General features: G+C 47.8%; 1 protein-coding gene across 1 annotated transcript; it reads right to left on the bottom strand.

Moving 5' to 3' along the window:
- Positions 1-4,160: 4,160 nt before the first annotated feature.
- On the bottom strand, positions 4,161-11,246 carry LOC126541758 (uncharacterized). The gene is made up of 2 exons (XM_050188687.2): positions 11,011-11,246; positions 4,161-7,009 (listed from the first exon to the last, which is right to left on the bottom strand). The coding sequence occupies exon 2, from the start codon at positions 6,934-6,936 to the stop codon at positions 4,972-4,974; it is 1,965 nt and encodes a 654-aa protein (XP_050044644.1). The 5' UTR covers positions 6,937-7,009; positions 11,011-11,246; the 3' UTR covers positions 4,161-4,971.
- Between the last annotated feature and the right edge of the window lie 13,320 nt (positions 11,247-24,566).

Genomic DNA, 24,566 nt, shown 5'->3' with positions numbered 1-24,566 from the left:
TCCGCTGTCTTACGCTTGTTGATTAACTTAGAAAGTTCTGCCAGTTCTATTCTAGCTGTAGGATTAGAGGCTTTCATACATTGGCGTTTCTTGATCAGTTCTTTCGTCTCCTGCGATAGCTTACTGGTTTCCTGTCTAACGGCGTTACCACCGACTTCTATTGCGCACTCCTTAATGATGCCCATGAGATTGTCGTTCATTGCTTCAACACTAAGGTCCTCTTCCTGAGTTAAAGCCGAATACCTGTTCTGTAGTTTGATCCGGAATTCCTCTAGTTTCCCTCTTACCGCTAACTCATTGATTGGCTTCTTGTGTACCAGTTTCTTTCGTTCCCTCCTCAAGTCTAGGCTAATTCGAGTTCTTACCATCCTGTGGTCACTGCAGCGTACCTTGCCGAGCACGTCTACATCTTGAATGATGCCAGGGTTCGCGCAGAGTATGAAGTCGATTTCATTTCTAGTCTCACCATTCGGGCTCCTCCACGTCCACTTTCGGCTAACCCGCTTGCGGAAAAAGGTATTCATTATACGCATATTATTCTGTTCTGCAAACTCTACTAATAATTCTCCTCTGCTATTCCTAGAGCCTATGCCATATTCCCCCACTGACTTGTCTCCAGCCTGCTTCTTGCCTACCCTGGCATTGAAGTCGCCCATCAGTATAGTGTATTTTGTTTTGACTTTACCCATCGCCGATTCTACGTCTTCATAAAAGCTTTCGACTTCCTGGTCATCATGACTAGATGTAGGAGCGTAGACCTGTACAACCTTCATTTTGTACCTCTTATTAAGTTTCACAACAAGACATGCCACCCTCTCGTTAATGCTATAGAATTCCTGTATGTTACCAGCTATTTCCTTATTAATCAGGAATCCGACTCCTAGTTCTCGTCTCTCCGCTAAGTCCCGGTAGCACAGTACATGCCCGCTTTTTAGCACTGTATATGCTTCTTTTGTCCTCCTAACCTCAATGAGCCCTATTATATCCCATTTACTACCCTCTAATTCCTCCAATAACACTGCTAGACTCGCCTCACTAGATAGCGTTCTAACGTTAAACGTTGCCAGGTTCAGATTCCAATGGCGGCCTGTCCGGAGCCAGGTATTCTTAGCACCCTCTGCAGCGTCACAGATCTGACCGCCGCCGTGGTCAGTTGCTTCGCGGCTGCTGGGGACTGAGGGCCGGGGTTTGATTGTTGTATTCATATAGGAGGTTGTGGCCAAGTACTGCACCAGGGTGGCCAATCCTGCTCTGGTGAGAGAGTGCGTTACCGGTTCTGGTCACCGGGATCAGGCCGGACTCCAGGCCTGTTTGTGCAATTTTCTCAACACACGTTTTTTTTTTTGTATTTTCCGGTGGAGAATAGCGCGGCACCGGGATTTGAATCACGGTCCTCTTGCACTGGAGACGGATACTTTACCGTCCCCGTAGGAGTTAAATTAAAAATTAATTTATGGGGTTTTACGTGACAAAACCACTTTCTGATTATGCACGCCGTAGTGGAGGACTCCGAAAATTTCGACCACCTGGGGTTCTTTAACGTGCACCTAATTCTAAGTACACGGGTGTTTTCGCATTTCGCCCCCATCGAAATACGGCCGCCGTGGTCGGGGTCCGATCCCGCGACCTCGTGCTCAGCAGTCTAACACCATAACCACTGAGCAACCACGGCGGGTCCCGCGGGAGTTGTACGCCTCATTTAACCTACAGTGGTGCCCTACTTGGTTAGTCAAGGTGGACCAATCTGAGCTCGGTTATACCGCATGGATGGCACTCGGCTAGAGAACCTGGTATTTATGACCTGCACATGCGAGTGTGAGGCCATAAATATTTGAAGATCTATATAAATATATATATATATATATATATATATATATATATATATATATATATTTTTAGGAGGGTTCCCGTACAGTGATAAAATAAAGGAAAAGACATTAAAAGAAAGAAAAAAAAAAGAAAGAAAAAGGGGCAGAAAAAAAAAAAAGGTACATAACAGGTGATTTGAACTCGTGACCCTTCGATGTTGCCCGGAAAGATAGCTCAGTCGGTTGGTTCGTCAGGCCCCAGGCTACTTTCAAGCGCCACAGCTCCTGCTCCGAGCCTCACACTTACGTGGAAAGAGACTCATGTTGTCCGCGATAGTCCGCGATGCGCGCGCTGTTGCTTTGTCTCTGCGTGTAGTAGTTGAGATAGCCAGTTTAAGGGCGGAGTAGTTGGAAGGCATACTTTCTAGGAAAAATGGCCGCTCAAGGAGAAGAGCGAACTCGAGCGGCTTTAGAGGCTAGGAAAACTGCCTTAAAATATTTAGACTTGAGGGAAAGCTTCGTTAACAAACTATAACACGGCAATCAGCACTCGAATACGACGAGAGAAATTACTGAGACGTGGAAAATTCCCTTGAAAAAAAAAATCTGGTTTGCTAGACAAATGCTTGTATGTATTGAACCTCTTAAAAGATGAGGGGTGAAATATGCGCTCACCGAGAGGGCATCTTCAGCACGAGACATCCCCAAGGCACCTTACAGAGATGTGGAGAGCTTCGCGGCCGGAACGAAGCTTCCCTTCTCCGCCGGCCAAGAGGGGGAAACGCGCTTTCCGATCGCTCAAGGTTGCGCGGACAAAGCATAACTCTAGCGTCTAGGAAAAGCTTAACCAGGTGCGATGGCGGCACGCATAGCGTGGGAAGCTAGCCGCCAGAATAACTATACCAAGGACTGCTGCTGATGAGGGCGAAATACCTTCGTGTAATTATAATAACCCTAATAGGACTACTTTCGAAAAAAAAAAAAAAAAGGAAACGGCCCAGAGGGCTATACTACGAGAGCTATGACTGATAGTTTTCTATATATATATATATATATTCATCTCATCTATGGGATCTAATGCGCGCGCTGTTTCTTTGTCTCTGCGTGTAGTACAGTTAAGAGAGCCAGTTTAAGGGCGGAGAAGAAGAAAGAAGAGAAAAGCAAAAACTGCAGCGCCGTGGTTTTAAAGCGCACCCGTGGTAGAGAAACGGAATGCGATATAAGCGTGCGTAGCCATGATACGCACACGACAAACTGCCTTAAAATATTTAGACTTGAGGGAAAGCTTCGTTAGCAAACGATAGCACGGCAATCAGCACTCGAATATAATTATAACTCTAATAATAATTGTAAATATTCATCTCATCTATGGGATCTAATGCGCGCGCTGTTTCTTTGTCTCTGCGTGTAGTACAGTTAAGAGAGCCAGTTTAAGGGCGGAGAAGAAGAAAGAAGAGAAAAGCAAAAACTGCAGCGCCGTGGTTTTAAAGCGCACCCGTGGTAGAGAAACGGAATGCGATATAAGCGTGCGTAGCCATGATACGCACACGACAAACTGCCTTAAAATATTTAGACTTGAGGGAAAGCTTCGTTAGCAAACGATAGCACGGCAATCAGCACTCGAATATAATTATAATTATAACCATGGATAATATTTAAATATTGTTTAATGATAAAGGTCATCCGTCTAGCTGGATTAGAGTCGTGCGGAGGACAAGTGTCATCTTCGAAGGACGAGCTGTAGCACAGAAGGCGTTCAACAGTTTCTTCGCAACCGTAGGCATTGTGATCGGCAATATAGTTCATTCTTCTCAATAATTGAGTATTACACGTTGGTGAATGCAAGGCGTAAGCGACAAAGTAGTGTTTCTTCACTTCGGTCGGACAATGTAACAAGCACTGTTGCATGGAGAGATCGAATGAATGCACATGACGATTGGCATTCGCCTTGAGGTAGCCTACGGTGCTTATTGACCAGTTGCCTTCTCCCAAGTTCACGTGCTACCTGACGCCTGCGGTATCAAGAATTTTCCACATCCCCCGCCATGGCCGTGCGTTGTGGCTCAGGCTAACTCTCCCAGGCCTAGATCTAGTACACGTATAATACCCAAGCAGGTGGACGAGAAAAGGGCGCCGCGGTAGCTCAATTGATAAAAGCATCACACGCTTAAGGCGAAGACATGGGTTCGGATCTCACCTAGGGCAACTTGTTTCTTCATCGACTTTCATTTCCCATTTCTTTATCATTTCTATATTCCAGTTAAAGCAACAAATATGTCCTCTATGCATTCCTTGCCATCATTGCATGTTAGCTTCATATGATTATAATGTCATTATAAACAATGATTCAGATGCTGTGCTCTAAGAATTTAATTATCTCTGGGTGCACACAATCACTGAATACAGAGGCATAAAAAAAAACACCAAAATGCCAAGCGCACGAGTTTGTGTGACTTTGTCCCGCTTCTTGGCTCAGCTGTGCCTTGGCAGAATCTCGCACTTCATTAGCACTTAGTACCGCTTACACTACGGCCGTTAAAATCATTCATAAATGTGCACTGTCACAAACGGCCTAAAAAAGATAGTTCAGACAACATAATCAAGCACACGGTGCTTACCCGTTCAACAGCCAGCACGTCATGAGTGGTAACTGTTTCATAGCATGATCATCTATCACGTGATACATTCAGTAACAGTACTTTTCATAGGTTCAGTAACGCAAACATCACCTCAGCCGCTCATATAATTTTATATCTCACATTTAGTCTAAAAGATGGCCGCAATGAAAAGTGTTGCATGGTGTTATTTTACGAGCAGCCGGAAAAAATGAAAGCGAGAGATGCTCACTCAGATTGACGCATACGACAGAGAAGTGGTGAATATATTCACTGCGTTCTTGACATGCACCATCATAAGGTAATTGGGCTTCCAATTGAGAAAGCGGAAGCAGAGGGTCAAATGGATGGCATAAATGTTCACAGTTGCACAACAACACTACGCACAACATACTAAATGATGTTCATCTCTTTGCTTACGAACCTTTGCAGCCTCCTGTTCTTTGTCACAGTCAGAAAAAATAAATAGCACAAAATACACACGCATTCACGCCTCACGGAAGTGAGTTCAGAAAGGAAGCACGCTGATAAAGTGCAGAAGGGGGGTGTCACTTCGCTCTCTCGATGATGTCAAAACTGCGCTTCCGGTGGAGTTCGTGAACACTTCCGTTAGGGTCCCTCGCGACGCTGGCCGCAAGCACCGTGTTGCTGCTGGAGGCGCTGGTGGTCCGTTCCAGATCCTTCCGGAAAAACCGCTTGGGAAGGAAGTGACGATAATCCCTGAATCCGAAGAACAAGTACACGCCCTGTAGCCCCACCAAAACGATCACGATGATGTCCACGGCGACGACATCCGCGAAGGCTCCCACGAAACCCAGAAGCCACGTGGTACCCATGATTAACGCTAGCTTGATGAAGAGCCCCATGTGCGATCGCTGTCCGCCTCCCTTGAAGTCAAAGCCCGCGGTCTGGCTCGACGTGTGGCGGATGTGAATCACGATGTGCGCGTAAAGGCACAAGTCCAGGAGAAGCAGCAGCATCATGGGAAGCAGGAAGAACACTGCCTGCGCCCCTGTGCTGCCGATCCAGCAGCCGAAATGGCCGTAGCGCGGAGACAGCGGGAAACTGGACGGCACTGTCCAGTTGAGCACTGCGCAGAGGCCGGCGATGACCGACGGTGCTCCCCACGCGATGAGACAGTAGGCGAAGAATCCGCATCCGTGGCGCCCTGACGGTAGGTGTACCACAGCAGCGACGTTCTTCCATATGTCGAACGATAGAACGCTTGTCCAGAAGAACGTGGAGAGGAACCCATAGTGCAAGAACAGGGCCAGCACTGCGCAGAAGGGCGCGGGGACCTTGAAGCTGTTCGCTAAAAGGAAAATCAACTGGCTCCAGAACAAGGTCACCGAGAGACAAAGGGTGCATTTGGACGAGAACGTCCGCGAGTGCCTGTAGAGCACGTACGCGACACCCTTGAGGAACAGGCACGCGAGGGAGAGGCTGAGGCAGATGATGGTGAGGTAGTTTTGCACGCCGTACCATCGCCGGCGCGCTGGCGACGTCGCGTTGGTTTCCAAATGAGCCATTGTCTCGTTCTTGGTCGTCACGTTGGCGTAGCGGTAGTCGGGAGCTCTGATGTAACACTTGTCACCGTGCCAGGAGAAACAAGAATCGCTGGTGACCACCGGTTTGAAGAGGGACACCAGGTTTGGACCGAGGAAGGACCTCAACCGAGGTCTGTCTCGTAAGTCCGGCACCACTTCTGACGGCGCACACTCCAGCAGCGATGACTCGACGCCGTGGCAGAGCGCGCAGTAGATATTCTTGTACACGACATCCGACTCATTGCCTTTGTGCTTCACAGGTGCGAAGTACGTCGCGCACTTGCGGCTGTGCTCTGAATCGGATGCTTCGGGACAAGTCTCGGCAATCTGGATACCACGCGCGCATGGCCTCAGCAAATGCTCGCCGCTTCTCTCAACCGACCTCGGTATGGCGTGCGTCACCGACCTCTGGCTCCATCCCGTCGAGTTCCAGAACGTAGCCGTGCTGTCCAAGTCGTAATTGCAGAGCGCGCAGAAGGCGTTCAAGTACGTCACGTTCCGCGCGCTCGTCACGGGAATCGCGTAATACGTGTCGTTGTACGTGTCAACGTTCTCGCACGCATCTCGCACCTGGTCCCGGGGCCACTGGTGGTTGCATCCCGTCACCACGTAGATGTCCTTATCGTAGAGGCCTTTGACGTTCAGCGTCACGCATGCAGCTGCGCTAGGTCGAGCGAGAGTCGAACCAGCCTCCCAGCAGCAGTCGCCGTACGCTTCGCAGTTACTCGCGCACGAACACGTCACCGCGAAAAGGTTCAGCGCGCATTCGACGGGCGACGAAGCGCAGCCGTTGAGTCTGGAGGGGCAGCGAAGGAGCTCCTCGAATAGATCTTTGGGGACGTCACCGTGCTCTTCGGCCTTCGCGGTCCACGGAAGCGTGACGTTGCAGTCTACGTGAAAGGAAAACGCGCCGCCGCGCAGCACGGCCGTCCACAGAAGCAGCAGAAGAGTCAGCGGCGTCTTCATTGTTTGTGCCACGATCCGGAGAGCGGATTGTTTTGTCAGGTGACACTCCGCAGCTCCATTCCGAGGTCTCCGGCTGCGTAAACGTGGAAAAAGAGAGTCAGAGATAAAGCAGTGGTCAACTGTCGTTAGGCAGGCAGGCAGCAGACGCGCGCACACGCAGTCGCAATACGCCCCACGTGTGCTACCCCTGCAACCCTTCCACGCCGCATTCCGCGTAATGAAGCCGCGGACTTTCCGCAGCGCAATCGTTCGCACTCGGGAAAGGTGAGCGATTGCGCGGCCAGGGTTTCTTCCACGGTGGGAACATCGTGAGTAAGTCGCTGTGTTGCATGTAAAGTCAGTGAAAACAGTGTAAAGGCAAACTCGGCACACACGAGGACCGGCGCTACCACACTGGACTTTATTGTAGCTACCAAGCCGAGGCTGGTGATCGTATAGAGCTATTACGCTTCGGCCATGAAAGCGACGACGCCTCTTGCACTTTCAACAAAGTCTGTGCGTTTGTACGTTCTTTCCCAAAATAAAACTTACGAGACTCCAACAGCGCGCACCTTGTTTATCACGTAGACAACGAAGGAAGGATGCTCCTTGTGGCGCAATAAACTTACCGCTATCTTCTTACGCCTAGCAAAAGCACTTACGTAAAGTAAGTGCTTACAAGAATAATTTGGAAAGTTTTAAGCTACTCGAGGCGAGAAACACACTCCGACGTCGTAAAGTCAGAATTAACCAATAGGTCGTTTTCATCGCTTTGGTTAGGCAGTAACATTCATTCAATTCCTCGTTTGCGCCTCACGATTTGCCAGGTAGAGATTCCGTTCTAGTGCGCGCAGGCGATACAGTATTCGAAAGTTCGACGTTTAGTGAATAAAGCATTTGTGCTTTGAGCAGTTATATTACAATTCTCTCTCTCTCTCTCTCTCTCTCTCTCTCTCCTGCGTATTTTCCATACAGCCGTATTGGCGTCCTTAACAACAAATGGAGGTTATACTTTTCCGGTGTGATTTTAAAGTCATGGTGAATCAATTAGCGGAATGTTTTGCACGTTGAATTCTAAAAGAAAAAAACGTTCGTAATTGTTATGTTTTGTCTATATAATTTCAGATGCGAACAAGCCAAAGCACGCTAACCCAGGTCGTTCGTTCGTTCGTTCGTTCAGTTTGTTTGTTGACGACTATTACGCACGACAAAAGAAAGAAAGCGATTTGTTCTACGGAGCGTAGTAAAAAGTCCCGGACCGCCCACAGACAAAAAAGACACAACGACGTGCACTTAGGTAATCACTCGCCAAACGCGTTATAGCATAGTGTAACCTTCCCTGTTCGTGCTTCAATTTATTTTGGTCACTAATGCCTAAACGTTGCGCCACTACAATGTATTAAAAACACAGCACATATTCTATATTAGGCCCCTCAGTTAACGCATCATCGACATTAGCATTTCCTTCGTTACGCATAATAATTGTTTAACGTCACGGAATAAACCTCACCAGTTTCTCTGTTCTAAGTGCATCCTCTTACGTTGATGGCTGTTTACTCTTTCTTACGACACACATTCAAAGAACTCGAGATAAGGAAAAGGAAGGCAATCTTATGTAACCCCACCAATGTCGAGAAACGTTCGAGGTTATCGAAGACGGACTAGCCGTCGAACGCTCTCTTCTGGCTATTTACACATTCAGGAGAGTGTGCCCTTGCGTCAATGCACACCTTTTCTTTTCTTTTTTAAATTTCTCGCTTTCTCTTTGGCTCTCCCCGCGGGGCTCGCTTCCAGTCAACAGACTTCATCACCTAAGCGATCGCTGCGATACAATATAGAACACAGTCCCTCTACGTTCATGTGATCTCCCGTTATTCTTCCGCAAGCACAAACGTTGTGCGTATTCAGGGTGGATGATGCCGCGTTCGCACTTAAGACGTAACGACCTAAATAATTACACTCATTACGTACGCAGCTAGTAGTCCATACGCTATCAACGCAGCTCGAGACGCTGTCGGAACGTTAATTGCACCGTGTCCGTAGAGACCATTTCATAATGACTACAGAAAGGGCACACACAATAGAACCACTAGACACGCAAGAAAAAGTTGTCATTGACGTAACAGTAGCGAGAAGGAGAAGCGGAATCGTGCAACCTAGAGCGTTTGAGTATCTTGGTTGCTTCAAAAAGCAAAATTAGCAGTTGGAGAATTTTAAAGACCTGGGGAACGAACCCGCGACCACCAGCGTTACATGACAGTCGCCAGTCGTCCTCTCAGCTTACCAGTATGCTAGCAGAGTGGAAATGGCGATGCGTGATTAACTTACCAATAAAATCTCCGGTAGGTCGAATAAACAAGTTAACTAAATAACTTCTGCGCGCACACCTGATGGCGGCCGAGCCAAGGTAAAGTGTTTTTTTTTTTTTTTTCGTTAGGATGCTCTGACAAATGTTCCACTCGATATGCTCTACTAACTGCTAGCGCAACGCTATCAAATAAATGTTCCCCCTCCGCAGCCCCCACTTCGGTCTCAAAACAACTAAGCTGATAAAGAATCTCAAGGACAAGTTTTTCAACTCCGAAATTTGTTCACCGTGCTGCCTTAAGTTAATCCTTTTGTAGGTTTTTGCTACAGTTAGGCCGGAAGGCAAATTTTCCTAGAGTGGAAAGCTTTCACCACTTCGCGGGTTTTCACGGTGCTCACTTGCTTATAGCAGTGAACGCACAATCTTGTCTCGGTTGTCGTTAACTTTAAGCCCGCGAGCTATGACAGTACAGTAAACTATTGCGCCATTCTGTCCTTACAGTATGCTACCGCATATAACTGATCTTCGGGGTTTCCCCTTACTTGTCGTAGAGGCGTTGCTGAAAGTTGTGTGTACCACCAGCCTAAATTGAAAGCAGAACAGGATAAGAGCAAATAAATATCGTAGGAAAATTGCTTTAACTTGATTACGTGGGCATGTGCTATAGGTCACCACTGACTGGTGCTTAGTTAAACAAGGTGTGATCTACAAGAAGCTATGTGCCATAACCTGTACTACACCCTTGTCAAAACATCAACTTGCGAGTGATGGAGCTCGAAAATGCGTTGTTATTCATCTTGTTTCACTCGCGCTGCAGCCTATGCGGATATCACATACTCCCTTACAGCTATGTCAGTTTCGTGGAAATTTCCAGTCGAGCAGGCTGCCGTCATGTAGCCGGTCGTCATGCCAACAGTTTGCTCGACCAAATTTTACACGACATTAAAGCAGCCGAGTACAGGCATGCGTAGTAGGGGGGTTAGCCGGGAAAGTACAAATTTATGAGCAAAATATATATTGCTGCCAGGTTACAAAGAGAGAGAGAGGGGGGGAGGGGTTAAGAAAAGCTGGAGAGGTTTACCTGGCGGCAAGCCTGGGATACTACTCACATAGGACATGTCTCTCGCAGAAAAGTAAACGCGCCTTCGAAGCGCCATACTTCTCCACCCTCCCACCCTTCTTCCCTCCCTCACGTCGTATCTGTAGGCAAATACTGAGTCTTGCGCTATTCGGTACTCTCTTTACAGTGCGTGCAGACTGTCGAGCTGATGCTTACCCGAACAATTCAGTTATTGGCTGACAACTCCGAATCTCACGGTACAGCCACCGTGCTTGATCTATCATAGCATGTTTTTAACGGTCACCGCGAACAGTCGCGCGGTGGCACCACGCTCACGATTGCGCACGCTTCTGCCGCGGGAGAAGCTCGATCTCATCTCGCCGATGGTTAATTAAGCATAATAACCCGTTGAAAAGAATGCATTAAAAAAGAAAGAAAGAAAGAAAGAAAGGAGGGAGGTTAACCAAAACGGGAAATCCGGTTTACTACCCTACACTGGAGAAAGGGGGAGGGAAAGTAGAAAGTTACGGAGTAGAGACAGAAGGAGACAGCACAGGCACGCGATCGCAGTCGGTCACGATCACCACACGTCATCGCAGCACAGCGTCACGTGCAGTACAATCGACACCAATTCAGGCTACAAGAGGTAAGTAATGGTAATGGGACAATAGTTAAAGAGAGTTCGCGCTAAGAGGTCAAGTGCAAGATAACACGCATGCCTCCTCACCTCGCGCTGAGAGCGACGTCTCGCGTGACGAACGGTCGGCCTCGCAGAGTCAAACCACGGATGACGGCTGCTCGACGGCGATCCCAAAAATACGAGTGTGCGCTTTCGATGACCGGTGATGTGTTCGCGTTTTTTTCCGTTTCTCAGCCGACGCGCTTGCATTCGAAAGAGAGGAAGAGCGTGTATAGTCGCCGAACACGCGGCTCCTTCTTCTCCGGGGCGCCTGGCCTTCTACTCCCCCCGCACCCGAGCCAAATGTACGAAAAAGCGAGATTTGCCGGCTGATGTGACGCGAGCGACACCCCCTCACAGCACTCTCCTCTCCCGAGGCCCCGTCGGTAAAAGGGAAAGCGAGCCGTCTCGGAGAACGACACAATCCTTCGCTCGAATAGCCCCTCGGGGACCGGTTTTTCAACCGTCTGCGTGTGGCTCGCCACCGCTGCGCATACTTCGAAATATTTATCTCTCTCCTTGGTTCCTCCTTTCCCTCTTTGTTTCGGCTTGTTTTGAGCTCGGCCAGGACCAGGGGTGACCCTGGATAGCACAAGGGAATGGTCCCTCGCAACACGTACTTACTTAACGCTTTTATAAGTCCTCCCTCCACCCCCCCTCCCCCTGCCCTTTCCCATACAACTTCTCTCCTCTGCTGCATGTTATAGGCTTCCTGCCAGGCAAACTCCTGTATCCAGTTTCCATTAAAAGTCCCTCTCCCATGTGACGCTCGTACTGCCGTAATTTCCTGCGTGCGCTATAAGTTCGCGCATATTTCGGCGCGGTCCGCGTAAGAGCGCGCGTGAAAAGGAAAAAAAAGAAGCGCGCACTTTCGCGCGCCGCTCGCAGTGAAGGCCGCTCGCGCGTCCTCTCTCGCTCATACTACCGGACGGATGTCACAGCGTGCCCTGTTTTGTGAGCACTGTTCCACGTGAGAGCGCTCTGGCGAGAGCGGCGTCGATCACGCGAGCTCGCCATCGGCACGTCATTCACCGGTGTCCGCAGCCGCCACCTCGAGCAACGCGCTGCTTTTTTGTCGCCCCAGCTGCTGGATATGCTTTCAATACCGGATGCCCCGCCTTTCGTGCCTCCTTTGTGGTACTCTCCTTTTTTTTAGTGTGGACAAACCGAAGAAACATTTTTTCTTTTTGTAAATGAAGCCTCTCCGGATCGTTTCGCAATAAGGTACGACGGTGTGCATACGGCGGGAATGTGCTGTAGGTGCGCGCCAGCCAAGAAGAGCCTCGCGTATGAAAATACGTGCGCGCACGTTCCTTTCTCTGTGAATATGCCGTGACACTCCCAAATACTAGACCGTGCTTTCAATGCTAAAAAAAAATTTAATTCGGGGGTTGTACGTGCCAAAAGCACGATCTGATTATGAGACACGCCGCAGTGGGGGGACTGCGGATTAATTTTGACCACCCGGGGTTGTGTAACGTGCCCCGTATGCACGGGACACGGGCGTTTTTGCGTTTCGCCCGCATTGAAATGCGGCCGCCGCTACCGCGATTTGATCCCGCGTACTCGTGCTTCGTAACACCATAGCCGCTGAGCTGCCGCGGCGGGCCATGCTTCGGATGATGGTACCCGTGATCACGGTATAACTGTGTGCTTGTGACTTGTGTCACTGTTTGTTGTGTTGTTATATTTATTGTTATTTATTATTTCTTTCCTGGGTAGTGCATTTGAGAATTCGGGGCTACCGGCTTTAAAGAGGCGTACTTTTCCCTTTTTCATTATGAAAAAGAAAATAATAATAAAAGCGAAGAAGACTTACTTAAACCGTACCACATAAAACGCGTTTCTTCGTTCGCGAATCTGTTTGATAAATTCGCAGGTAGTAATACGCACGTCACAGTAGAAGTCAGCCGCTGCCTCCGTAGCGGTCACATTACGATCGTCCTGATCCTTCACACGAGTGCATACAGCGGTGTGTTGATGTTCGATGATCGGTTTCTGATGTCCTGTGATACCGTGGAAAATATTGCTTAAAGTGGCAATGTCTGCGCGTTAATGTCTCGCGCGCTCTTCAATGCGAGGCGTTAGTCAAGCGCATTCCTGTTGTTGCGCGTTGCAGCGGCAGGGGACCTTGGGTCTGCTGCCGTGGAGGTCCGCGCGGCGTTCCGATGCGTAGAGCGGCTCCCCTTGTTAAGGTTTAGCTGACCTTTTCTTCTCTACATCGTTCGCCAAATCAGTCAGCTATATAAAGGAGACATTTCCTTTCGGCGCACGTCCGTTATTGACGTCGCTGACGTCCGACTCTTGTCCGAAGTCGGCGCACGAAGACAGCCGGAAACGCACGGTTTCGCGCAGTATTGGCTTTCATCACAGTGCGCCGGTAGAGCCGACGACTATAGGACTGAACTATTTGCTGCCAAATTACGTCGCGTGCACTTGAGTCGCGGGGAAAAGCACGCCGTTGGAAGGAGCTTTGGAGAGGGCAAGTCGTATTGATACCGCAACCTGGTGGCCATGGTTCTTGCGATTCACGTTTGCGCTGACGTCAATGTCCACACTGATTTTGCTTGAAACAAGAAAAAGAAGCAGACAAAAAAGAAAATGCTATGATGCCTGCATTACCAGGGAGAGAGCTTCCCGCATACAGTTGCAACTAGCCATACCGATCTAAAGAAGAAAAAAGAACCGACTCACCATATCCCGGCGCTGCGGAAGTGGCACCACTACAACTGCCGAGGGAGGGAGGGGGGGGGGATGTAATGCTTTATTGTTTTAGAATAATGGTATTAATGGGAGTAATGGTAATTTTGACAGCACGCCGGCGCTGATAGCGGTGCTGCAACAACATTAATATCAGTTACAAGGCTGGTTCTTTCATATGCGGAAGGCTAGGGACGCCACTCCCCACGTCGCAATCTGCGTAATCTTTACCGTAATCACAGTAATCTCTACCCGGAAACGTATTCGGGGAGCGCTACACGCTTCGCACTGTTATCAGGGCGCCTTATCATCAATTATGTGGTTCGGATGCTCGTTTTGTGCTTGTTATTTATTGAAACGTGTGCTGTTCCGTATGTTGCATACGTCATTCCAAATGATGTATGCACACTTCGCTTCACTTTGCTGAGTGCTTGAAGTCTCTGCTTTACGGGGATACGAGCCCCTGCTCCTGCTGGTCTGCACTGCCGCCGGGATCGGCCCACATGTTTGCTGGCGCAAGCGCACAAGGAAAATGTCGACCATCGAAAGGCTATAGTAGCTTCGCTTTAAAAAAATTATTGGTCAGCCCTTCCACACTGTGAAGATGGACAAGCGGCGAAGATATAGTGTGTTTTACCTCATTGTGTGTGTGTGTGTGTGTGTGTGTGTGTGTGTGTGTGTGTGTGTGTGTGTGTGTGTGTGTGTGTGTGTGTGTGTGTGTGTGTGTGTGTGTGTGTGTGTGTGTGTGTGTGTGTGTTGCGTGTGTGTGGGTGTGTGTGTGTGTGCGTGCGTGTGTGTGTGCGTGTGTGTTGTTGTTGTTGTTGTTGTGGTTGTTCAAGGAGACAGACAACGAATGTATCCTTTGAATGTGGTGTGATTTATTCCTATTCTTTTTATGAAGTAGTGATGTGGGCAAGTACCACCGCATGGCAGGCGGGAATTCCACAATATTTGCAAATTCACTGCGATCTAACTAATTATGACAAGTAAATAGAACTCGGCGTAATGATAGAGTCTTTTTATCGGCTAATTTTCGAATAAATTGTTTTAGGATAGGCTTGATAAAACGAGAGTTACAGCCGTTTTTCTGTAACCATACTCCCTCCATAGACGGCCGTGTATTGACAGAAGACGAAAATTGTGTAACGTTTAGAACTTCACTGTGGACCAACTAATTATTACAAGTAAATGGAACTCGGCGTAATATTAGAGTCGTCTTAGCGGCCAATTTCAGTATAATTTTTTTCCACGATACCTACTTTAGATTGAGAGCTACAAAGCATTCGCGAGAAGCTGAAGACGAAATTTTTTTCGTGTCGACGCGACGCGTATGGGCGGACGGGCATCGACCACCGCTCAGGCTACCTATACGCATGCAGCTTCGCTGTAAAAATACGCATATCGAACGCGCTCGCTGGAACCAATGCGGAGCGAGGCTTTTGTGAAGCGATTAATCAAATGCTATCAATTTTCTCACTCAATTACAGCGTCTTTGGCATTGAGGAAACTTGCGCGCGCGTATCTGCCCTCGCGCACCCGTGCTGTAGGCAATGGAACACACGCGCCGGTCATCACGCAGAGCTATATAGTTGGCGTTGGCGCACTAGAAGCACTAGGCCTATCTTTGTCAAAGACGTCTTTGACAAAGAAAGACCCACCTATATTGAAGCGTAGGCGATCCTCTCTGACGCACCTTATCCCCGCTTGTAACTTTTATATCGAGGATTACAAAGCGTTTCTTCTTATTTAGGCTCTTGTGGCACAGTAAGAGCTTTCGAATCCTGCCAAGTGTGGTCTTTCTTTGCAGTCTATACTTTACCGACAGAAAAACAACTCGTCCACAGCACGCGCCGTCTAGATTTATGAGATCCCTGAGAGCTATAGTGCGGAAACTCGGCGCTGCCGCCCTCCTTCAGTATCACCGCGTTTTCCTTTTCTTTTTCTTTTTTGTTGTGGCCAATAGAGCGACCTATCGAGGTAAGAGTGGCTTAAAATGCCACTTACTAAACACAGCTGAGTTTATATTTATCCTAAGTATTCCTTTAACGTGCACCTAAATCTACAGCGGCACGTTTGACCAGTCGCTTTCGGGTGCTCTCGCGGTGCTGTTTGCATTCGGCTGGCCACAATATAGCGCCCAGAACACGTTAGTCTGGTTCATTCAGAGCGCCCCCCCTCCCCACACCCCCATTCAAACTAGAAACCCGACCGCGACCCGACAGAAACCGGATCACGTGGCTGCTCCGATTACTCTATAGAGCAGGTAGCACGTTCGTCTGTGGCTTCAATCTCGATAGGGCTCCGCATCGCTGCAAGCATGCAGAGTCGGAGCAGCGGTAGGAACCAGTCTAAAATGTAGTAGCATAGGTGCACGAGCGTTTTCGCATTGGAAACCTCGGCCCGAAATGGGTCTCGAGACTACGTGCTCGGCAGCTGAAAGTCATTGCCACTGAGCCAACACGGGCTGGTGCGCGGTTTTAGCGATGAATGGTTTGTTCGCGCTGAAAATTATGAAGTGACCACAACGTTATCCCTTTTGGCCCAACCGCACTCGATCGAGGTGCCCCAGCTCGTCTTGCAATTGCCATCATATGGAAAAAGATGCAGCGGTTTAGCAGCCATTCAGATGCTTCGCTCTGGCGAATTATTTTCGAGTAAGGACAAGCAGTCGTCGAGCTGGGTCGACATGTATATTTAGCTCCGTTGGTCAGCGCGCGCGACTGATGTTTTGCATAAAGTTCGCGGCCTTGATGAAGTTCAAGAGCCACTTTTATAGCTTAAATAGAAGTCAGAAGGTCGTCAAATTAGCGTCTCCTGCGGCACGAAGCCGCAGGAGACGCTAACCTCGCATTCGAACCGAACTGCCATCACACGCGGAATCGGTAGCGAAGACCGCTTCGCTTTAAACCATATTTGGCGAAAGAACACTTCGAATGAGTTGCGTTATTTGTTTAAAGCAAGCCCATGGGCTCTTTAATGCGAACCAAAGCAGAATAATTAAGGGTCATTAACTTTCTTCTAAGAGAAGCGAACAGATAAAAGGGTAGAATGTTGAAGGGACAGTAGCTAATATAATAAATTAATTTACACTGACAAAATACTATTTGGAAACTCATATCTTAAAGAATACCGCGGCCATACGTTGAAAAAAAGCGAGCAGCCTAGTTTGTTTGTTTTTTTTTTTTCGAAACCCTAGCGCCGGTACTTAAGTCTGACGTCAAAAATTGTCGGAAATTGTCAAAAATGACGGAATTTTTTTTTCGGATTCGGATCTTTATAATGGCCTCCCAGTAAGTGTTACCAAAATTTTCCAAGTTAAGTCTATGGTTCCTTTAGAATACAATGCTATCAATCATTTCACCAAAAGAGAGAGAGCGAGAGGAAATGAAGACAGAGATACTAACCAGTCAAGAGTCCGGTTCGCTACCATGCGCTGGGGGAAGGGAGCAGGGGAATAAAGAGGGGAGAGGGGTTGGCAAAAAAGTGAGCATGAGCGGACGCCATTAAAATTTAGGACGTCATGGCAAGCTGGTGCGGGAATTTCAAGGCGGCGTCGCCACCAATCTGTCATCTTTGCGTCTCTTCTGGCTTGTCAAGCCACCTATCACAGTAAGAGCGGCAGTTTTGCAATCGCTGAATTGTAATTTACTAATACAATTGAACTTAATATTGTTTCTCTTTATCTTCTCTTAACACAGGAGCGTCTAGTTGGCTGCCCTGCATTGGAGAGGGGAAACAACAAAAAAATGACACCGAGGGAAAACATGGTAAATATTGGAGATGTGCGAATATACAAAATTTCGAATACGAGTTGAATAGTTCTTGATATTCGATTCATATTCGTTTCTGTTTGAATATGAGGGATAACAAGAGAGAGAGAGAGAGAGAGATGAAGAGGAAACGTAGGGAGGTTAACCAGATATTAGTCTCCGGTTTGCTACCCTACACTGGGGTTGGGAGGTAGGGGTTAGAAAGAGGACAAATAGTAAAGGGCTTAAAAAATGCAGACACAGACGCACACACGAAGCGCGTTCCAGTTAGAGACGTTCACAAAGGCCGGTAGATTTCAAGAAGCGCAGTAGCGCTTGCATGGTTATTCTGTGACGTTAGGTCCTATCGATGGCGTAGAATTCTTCCTTCCGATAGTGGTCAGACTTATTAGAGTCTATACAGGGCGGGAGAACAAAGCGAGGGCTGTTCCAATTGATTTCTGCTGCAGAAGAGTCGTGGTTATTGCGCAGAGAAAGAGCGATATATATATATATATATATATATATATATATATATATATATATATATATATATATATATATATATATATATATATATATATTGTGGAGAGAACGAGGTGGTATCATCAGTTCCTGAGCGAACGAAAAGGGAAGATCACTTCCGCTCAGTAATTTCCAGCCACTCAATAAGAATGTCTCGTGTTTAGGGACCCTGTTATATGTGTTTGTTGCCTCTTCGTATTTCCTCTCAATCAACGGTCTCTCTTTTTATCTGTTTCTCACTTAGGCAAAGCAATTTATTATTTTAAAAAGTCTCACCATATTTGCACCCGTTTAAAGCAACGTGTGGTGCTGTAGTATCACGCTTCTCCCCTTCACCCAAGACAACACTCTGTGTGTATATCTAGGCATGACCTGGCTCCTTCTTTTATTGCTGCCACTGTCATGCTGGACCAGACAATTCAAAGCAGCTAAACATCCACACACTCATCAGTTGACCGCACGTCGTCGAGTATTTTTACTTGATTCGATTCCGAAAGTTCGCTATCCTAAAACACCTCTGGTAAATATACACAAGTGAAAAAGCAGCATCCCGCAGTCAAATGGGCTCACCCGAGCTAGTCGCCATTGTATAGGTCGACGAACGGCGAGGTCAGCGTTTCAGAAAATTCTGGACAGTCCGTGGTCCCCATGGGATGGGAGAGCGATGCTTCAAATGTAAGTTTAAGCTGGAAACGGCAGCACAATGGCTGGCCGATGGTCTCTTCGCAAACACACATCTCCTGTAGCAGTGACAGCCACTTCGATGAGCAATGAATACGCTTTGGCGAAGGCAGCACCAAGCGAGGCCCTATCGCAGAAGGGTTGTGTCTCGCGTCCGAGCACTCCGGATGTAGATCGGAGATTGCGGGATAAAGTCGAGAAATGCAATCTGCAGTGACGCGTTGAACGCAAAGTGTTGCGCTCGCTAATGAGATTGTGTGTGCCAGAAGGCGAAGCCACCTCGACGTGTCTGTCCCTGAAAGTGGAACAGGATCGCACTGCGTTCTTTCCTCTCTTTCTTTCACTGTCATAGCGTTACAATAATAAGTTAGAATCAGATATCTTTGCTCTTTGTGAACTTAGGACGACTTGTGCTAAGAAGCCTGCAGTTCTGCAGAAACGGCTCTCTTGACGAACGGATGTAGAAAAGGGATGGACTGAGAAATGTTGAGTCTGTGCTATAGAGTGAAGGCCTTGCTCAATTCCTTTTGTAAGAGCGTACGAATTCCAAGAAGAAAAGGGCGTCCGGGGTGAACTTTTAAAAATTCAATGAAAACAAAATTGCCATCGAGAGGACCTTCGGATGTTCACGAAAAAACTGAGGGCAGGAACAGGGTACATATTGTTTGTTTTGCGGGACGCCTTCGGGCTCGAGAATTTCTTCCTCATAATAAATTCATTTTTTTCTTCGGGCACTAGCACTGGGGCATAAACTGGGAAAATATGATTCTTTCATTGTGTTTACGCAGGTACTTTTCCATCTCACAAGAACTTCGTAAAGACGAGAAATAGTAATTGCATCACGCCACTTCGTTTCTTCGAACACGTCTTTCGGAGGACAAAAATAAAAATAAACTAGTGATAACGCGTTACAACAAAAGCTTCGGTCCTTTAGTTTTTCGTGGAACAGCCTCTCATGGAATGTTGCGTAATTCATAATTCATTGTTCGTGCTAACTCAGCGTGGCTTTTCTTCTTTTCTTTAAGAGTCACTGTTATCTTGTTCTCGAGCCAAGTGTCCTTCTTTCCCTCCTTTATTTTTTTTATTTGAGCCTGCTTTCGTCCATTTCAGGCCATCTTCTCGCCAGGCTTCAACGCGATCTTGAAATCGACACCAACGCCACGAAGACGCGAATCGTAGCTGCTTTCAGACGTGTAGCGATCGATTGTAACGAGACACGGTGAACAGCGAAAAATACGAGTAAATGTTCTATGTGACCTTGCTGCTGCGATTCCCTGAAGCGCAATATATATCAGTTAGCTTAACTTCGCATCTCTCTTAAGTGCCCTCTTCGTCCACATTGCAGATTACATTTTTTCGCCTGTGAAAAAAAAAACAGCTAATGAAAGGAAATAATGTTATCCATCTAAATCTAGTACGCACCTACCAAGGAATCCAAATAAGGACTTTTCAGAAAGAAACCTTCACAGTTGAAGAAATATTTATACTGGTTCGGGTTTCGAATCCGGGACCAATGCCTTACCTGGGTGATCGCTCTGCCACGTGAGCAAACCAGGAGGCCAGCAGGTCGCGAAGCAAGGCTGAATTATTCAACAACATTAAGCACACGAGCACAGAATGAAGCAAGTCAGTTCTCCGGAAGTCCACAAGGTGTATAGTTACAACGCATGTCCAAGGGAGCCAGATATAATAACTCTAGCAAGGCAGAGGAACTTCATCCACCTTGCCGGTTACGGCAGGACAGATTTTCCAAGACAGAGTTAAGCGGGAAGAGGGACACTTGAAGTGACAAATCTCAAGTTGGTCGCTTTAGGTTCAATGAGTTCAATTGTTCAATGAGTGATCCCCAGAATAGACCTTGTTCCATCACGGTTGATCATATTCGGAAAGCGGCTTCAAAACAATTGCAAAACAAATACAGGAGTCTTAATTGTCACCGTTTGCTGTCGGTGAAGATTTCTTTTCACTGATTTGTCAATTTTAAATATATCGCAAAAGATATAGTAAACTTTCGCACGAACTAAAAACTCCATACAATAATCTAGCGACCCAAATTTTGATCTTCTCCTATAAAAAAAAAAAGAAAGTTCCATTCGAAACATAGCCCACAGACGTTGAAAGCACATACGGAGATGTATAGGTTGTCGTATTACCAATGAAACTATAGCAACGGCGGAGGGCGCGGCGCAAAATTGCCTCCAGACCATAATGGGCTCGAGTAAATCTACCCAGGAAACCCGTTGTGACATGGCCGCAATTCGACACTTGAATACATGATATCGGGATCCCGGATGAATGTCCTTCAAGGATTTCCACGGGAGACGCTAACCCTGTCACCACCAGGCTGAATGCGGAGAAGCCTCTATACTGAGCATTGTGCTGATACCACTTAGATGCCTCAGCCTGACATTCCCATTTCTATCGCTTTCCAGCGACATACGAACAGTCCAGAGCGAGAGTATCCAGCTAAAGAACAAAAGTATATGATAAAAACATTTTCAAGCAAGCAAACAAGGCTAGTCAGCTCTTTGTCAACTCCTCCCGAAGGGACCTATACGAGCTTCGCGTACGGCGCTCCAATTACCATACTCTGCGGACAAGATAAAAAAAAGGCTTCCCACACGCAGTAACTCGACCCATCTCGTAGGTTAGCCAACAGCACTCACGCCACGTTTGTCCTCGTGTCCTCTATGTTTACTTTTCCTTTACCTTGCACTAACGCACGAGCAAGAAAGCCCCGGATAAGTAGGCACAACCAAACTTCCTAACCGCGTTTATGTTCCTATGTCCATCTAAGTGTACACGAATGAAAAAAAGAACCTAACGGGAAATGTTATAACCAATCGAATTCGTCAGCACGTGCAGGCAGAATCAACAAAGAGATGGCTGCAACGCTTGCAGAATCGAGAGCGAACCAGTTCGCTCATCGTTTCGCATGCATGCATTGCTGGTGCCTACGCGCCTGCAGCTCCTGACCTTTTTCAGTTCTCCGCAATATGAAGTCCAGCCACGGTACCGAGAAGCAGCGACACGAAGTCTTTTACCGGTAGCCCATCGCTCACATATGGTGTCTCGTTGAGTACTGTGAAAAATGATGGAACAGAAAACTATGCGCAAGGCGCACGCAAACGCATACTAACGTAGGCACACCCGTGTATACACACACGCATTTACAGTCCCCAAACCCAATAGACCACATCGCCGGATGTGCGCTAACCTGACACCGCAAAACTCAAAGCGGGACCCACATTATTTTCTCAGCCACCCGCAGTCCCACGGCTACAATTCTCGGCACGTTGGACTAAAGGAGCAGCAAAACGCAGGGTTTTTTCAGCGTATGCGTTCAGTAAAAAGCGACCACCTTTGCCCCAACTGTGCTGCGCCGCGCCTAAAACCGTGCATATAGCTTATAGGTTTTTTTAATTAGTGCATTTACTTCTCCTTCCTCCACCTTGGAAAGAAACAGGTATGGAATGGAGTATACCACTCGACTGATTACGAAGTCTTGTATAAGGTGGCGGAGATCGCGTTCCCGCATCCCTCGGTGGCGATTCGAAATTCGTCGGATCAGTCTCATGGTCTGGTGGCCTGTGTTGGTGAGCTTAGTAATGGTGGCAGTATTCTTGCCGTTGTTCTGAATAATGATGCCCAGTATACGTACTTTATCAACCTCGGGAACATGTTTATTCTCGACATTGACTCAAATATTGGGCGGAGGACTCGTGTCTGTGTGGATAACGATCCTGTCTCCATCTCTTCCTTCTTACACCAATACTCTAAAAGCCTCTTGCTCATCTCCACCGCTGGCCAGTTTACGCTCTTCTTAGCTTTGAATCCCGCAGTTTCTGGAAGATTCTTAGTTGGCGGAAGTGACGCCTACAGTCGTCGGTGCAATGCACGTACAGCTGGTGCGACGAGGTCCACCATCATCCAACCGGAAGCCGAGTTCGCGGATCTATATAGTCGCGCCCAACAATTCTTGATCGACCGCCTGCTCCCACATATATCAGCCACGGCCAAACAATCAGAAAGTATCACAAAATGTTAACAACATTTGGGACTTCGGCGGCTGATAAGCTGATGCTTCAGTCATACGCTTCGTTGTAAGTGCTGTTCAGGAAAAAAAAATCGCAGTTTCCCTCGAAAGGCGAAGCACTGATTGCAATAGCAAATCAGCAAATAGCTGATTCGTTGCCGCAAACCGTTCAGCTCTCCGTATACGCAGACGACATTTGCATATGGGCTTCAGGCGTGACACGTGTACAAGTCCGCGCACGACTTCAGAAAGCCTCAACGGCTGTGGCAACATACCTAAGAAGACAAGGCCTGCAGCTTTCTGCTGATAAATGTGCAGTCGTTGCTTTTACTCGCAAATCGGTGGCCCCGTATTCTTTGCGGATAAATGACCAAATTATACGATATAGACGAACGCACCGATTTCTTGGCGTCATCATTGATAGAGACTTGTCTTGGAGCCCTCACATCTCGTACATGACGAAGCGTTTGGCCGCCATTGTGGACCTTCTTGCATTTCTCGGCGGGAAGTCCTGGGGCGCAACAGTACCGTCAATGTTGCAACTATATCAAGCACTGTTTTTGGGCTTCCTGCGATACAGCTTACCTGTACTAGGAAATACTTGCACTACGAATATTCGCAAACTCCAGAGCGTGCAAGCCCAAGCACTCAGGACTTGTCTCGGTCTTCCTAAAACTACGTCATCGATTGCGACAGTAGCCATAGCCAGAGACGCTCCTTTGACAGTCTACATTGATACAGATGTCCTGAGAGCGCACATCCGACACCTGACTCGGATTCCCTCACACCATCTTGCTTGCTTGCCAGAAAAAAGGCCACTTTCAACTTTTGCCAAAACTATTCTAAGACATCAGTCGTACTTGCCATCTGAATTTACGCCCGCTACACGATTGTCAGATCCATTGTGGTGTCTGCACCGGCCGCAAGTGCAACTGACAATTCCAGGAATCAGAAAGAAAGCTGGAGCGCCATTGCAAGCTTTAAAACAAGCAACTTTGGAGCACATTCACCACGTGCACAGATTCCGGCAACATGTATACACAGATGGTTCAGTAAAACTCAACAGCTCTGCTGCTGCAGTCATCATCCCGGCACAATCTGAGGAAATCAAATTAAGAACTTCACGTGTGACCACATCAACGGGTGCAGAACTCACGGCGCTCCGTGCTGCACTTGATTTCATTAAGCAGCAGCCACCGCAACAATGGACAGTCTTTAGTGACTCCAAGGCAGCCCTTCAGTGCATACGAAGCCCAATGCGCCATGGACCCAATGAACAACTGGCCTCAGAAATTCGACACATATATCATCAAAGCTATGACAAGGGACATAACATAATCTTTCAGTGGCTTCCAGGACATTGTAACATCAGCGGGAATGACCACGCCGACGAAGCCGCCCGATCTGCACATGAAAGTGGTCAACGAGTATTCATTCCGCTTTCGCGAACAGACGCTGCGGCTGAGCTGCGATTGATGTCCCATGAGTGTACTTTGCCCTTATGGGACTCAAATGGTTTCACCATGGGTCGGTTGCGTTCGTTGTCTCCGGACATACGGATGCACCTCCCACCTGGATTACCCCGACGTGAACAAACGATGCTCTACCGTCTGTGGCTAGGCGTTGCCTTTACAAACTCGTATGCTTTCCTCATAGGAATGGCCAACAGCCCCACGTGCGACACATGTAACATCGACGAGACGCTCGCACACATTATATGTGTCTGCCCGCGATACAGTGCTGAGAGACAAGTGATGTGCAGAGTACTGGACCAGTTGGACAATCGCCCACTTTCAGAACTAAAAGCTTTAGGCCAATGCTCCCAAAGAACATCCGCGTTGAAGGCCTTACTCGCGCTATTAAGGTTCTTGCGGTCTACGGGGCTTCACGACAGACTCTAAGAATGCCGCCCC

Source organism: Dermacentor andersoni, chromosome 2 (genome assembly GCF_023375885.2).
Source record: "Dermacentor andersoni chromosome 2, qqDerAnde1_hic_scaffold, whole genome shotgun sequence".
Lineage (NCBI taxonomy): Eukaryota > Metazoa > Arthropoda > Arachnida > Ixodida > Ixodidae > Dermacentor > Dermacentor andersoni.
The sequence above is the reverse complement of the archived record's forward strand: the minus strand, read 5'-3'. Positions and strand labels throughout refer to the sequence as shown.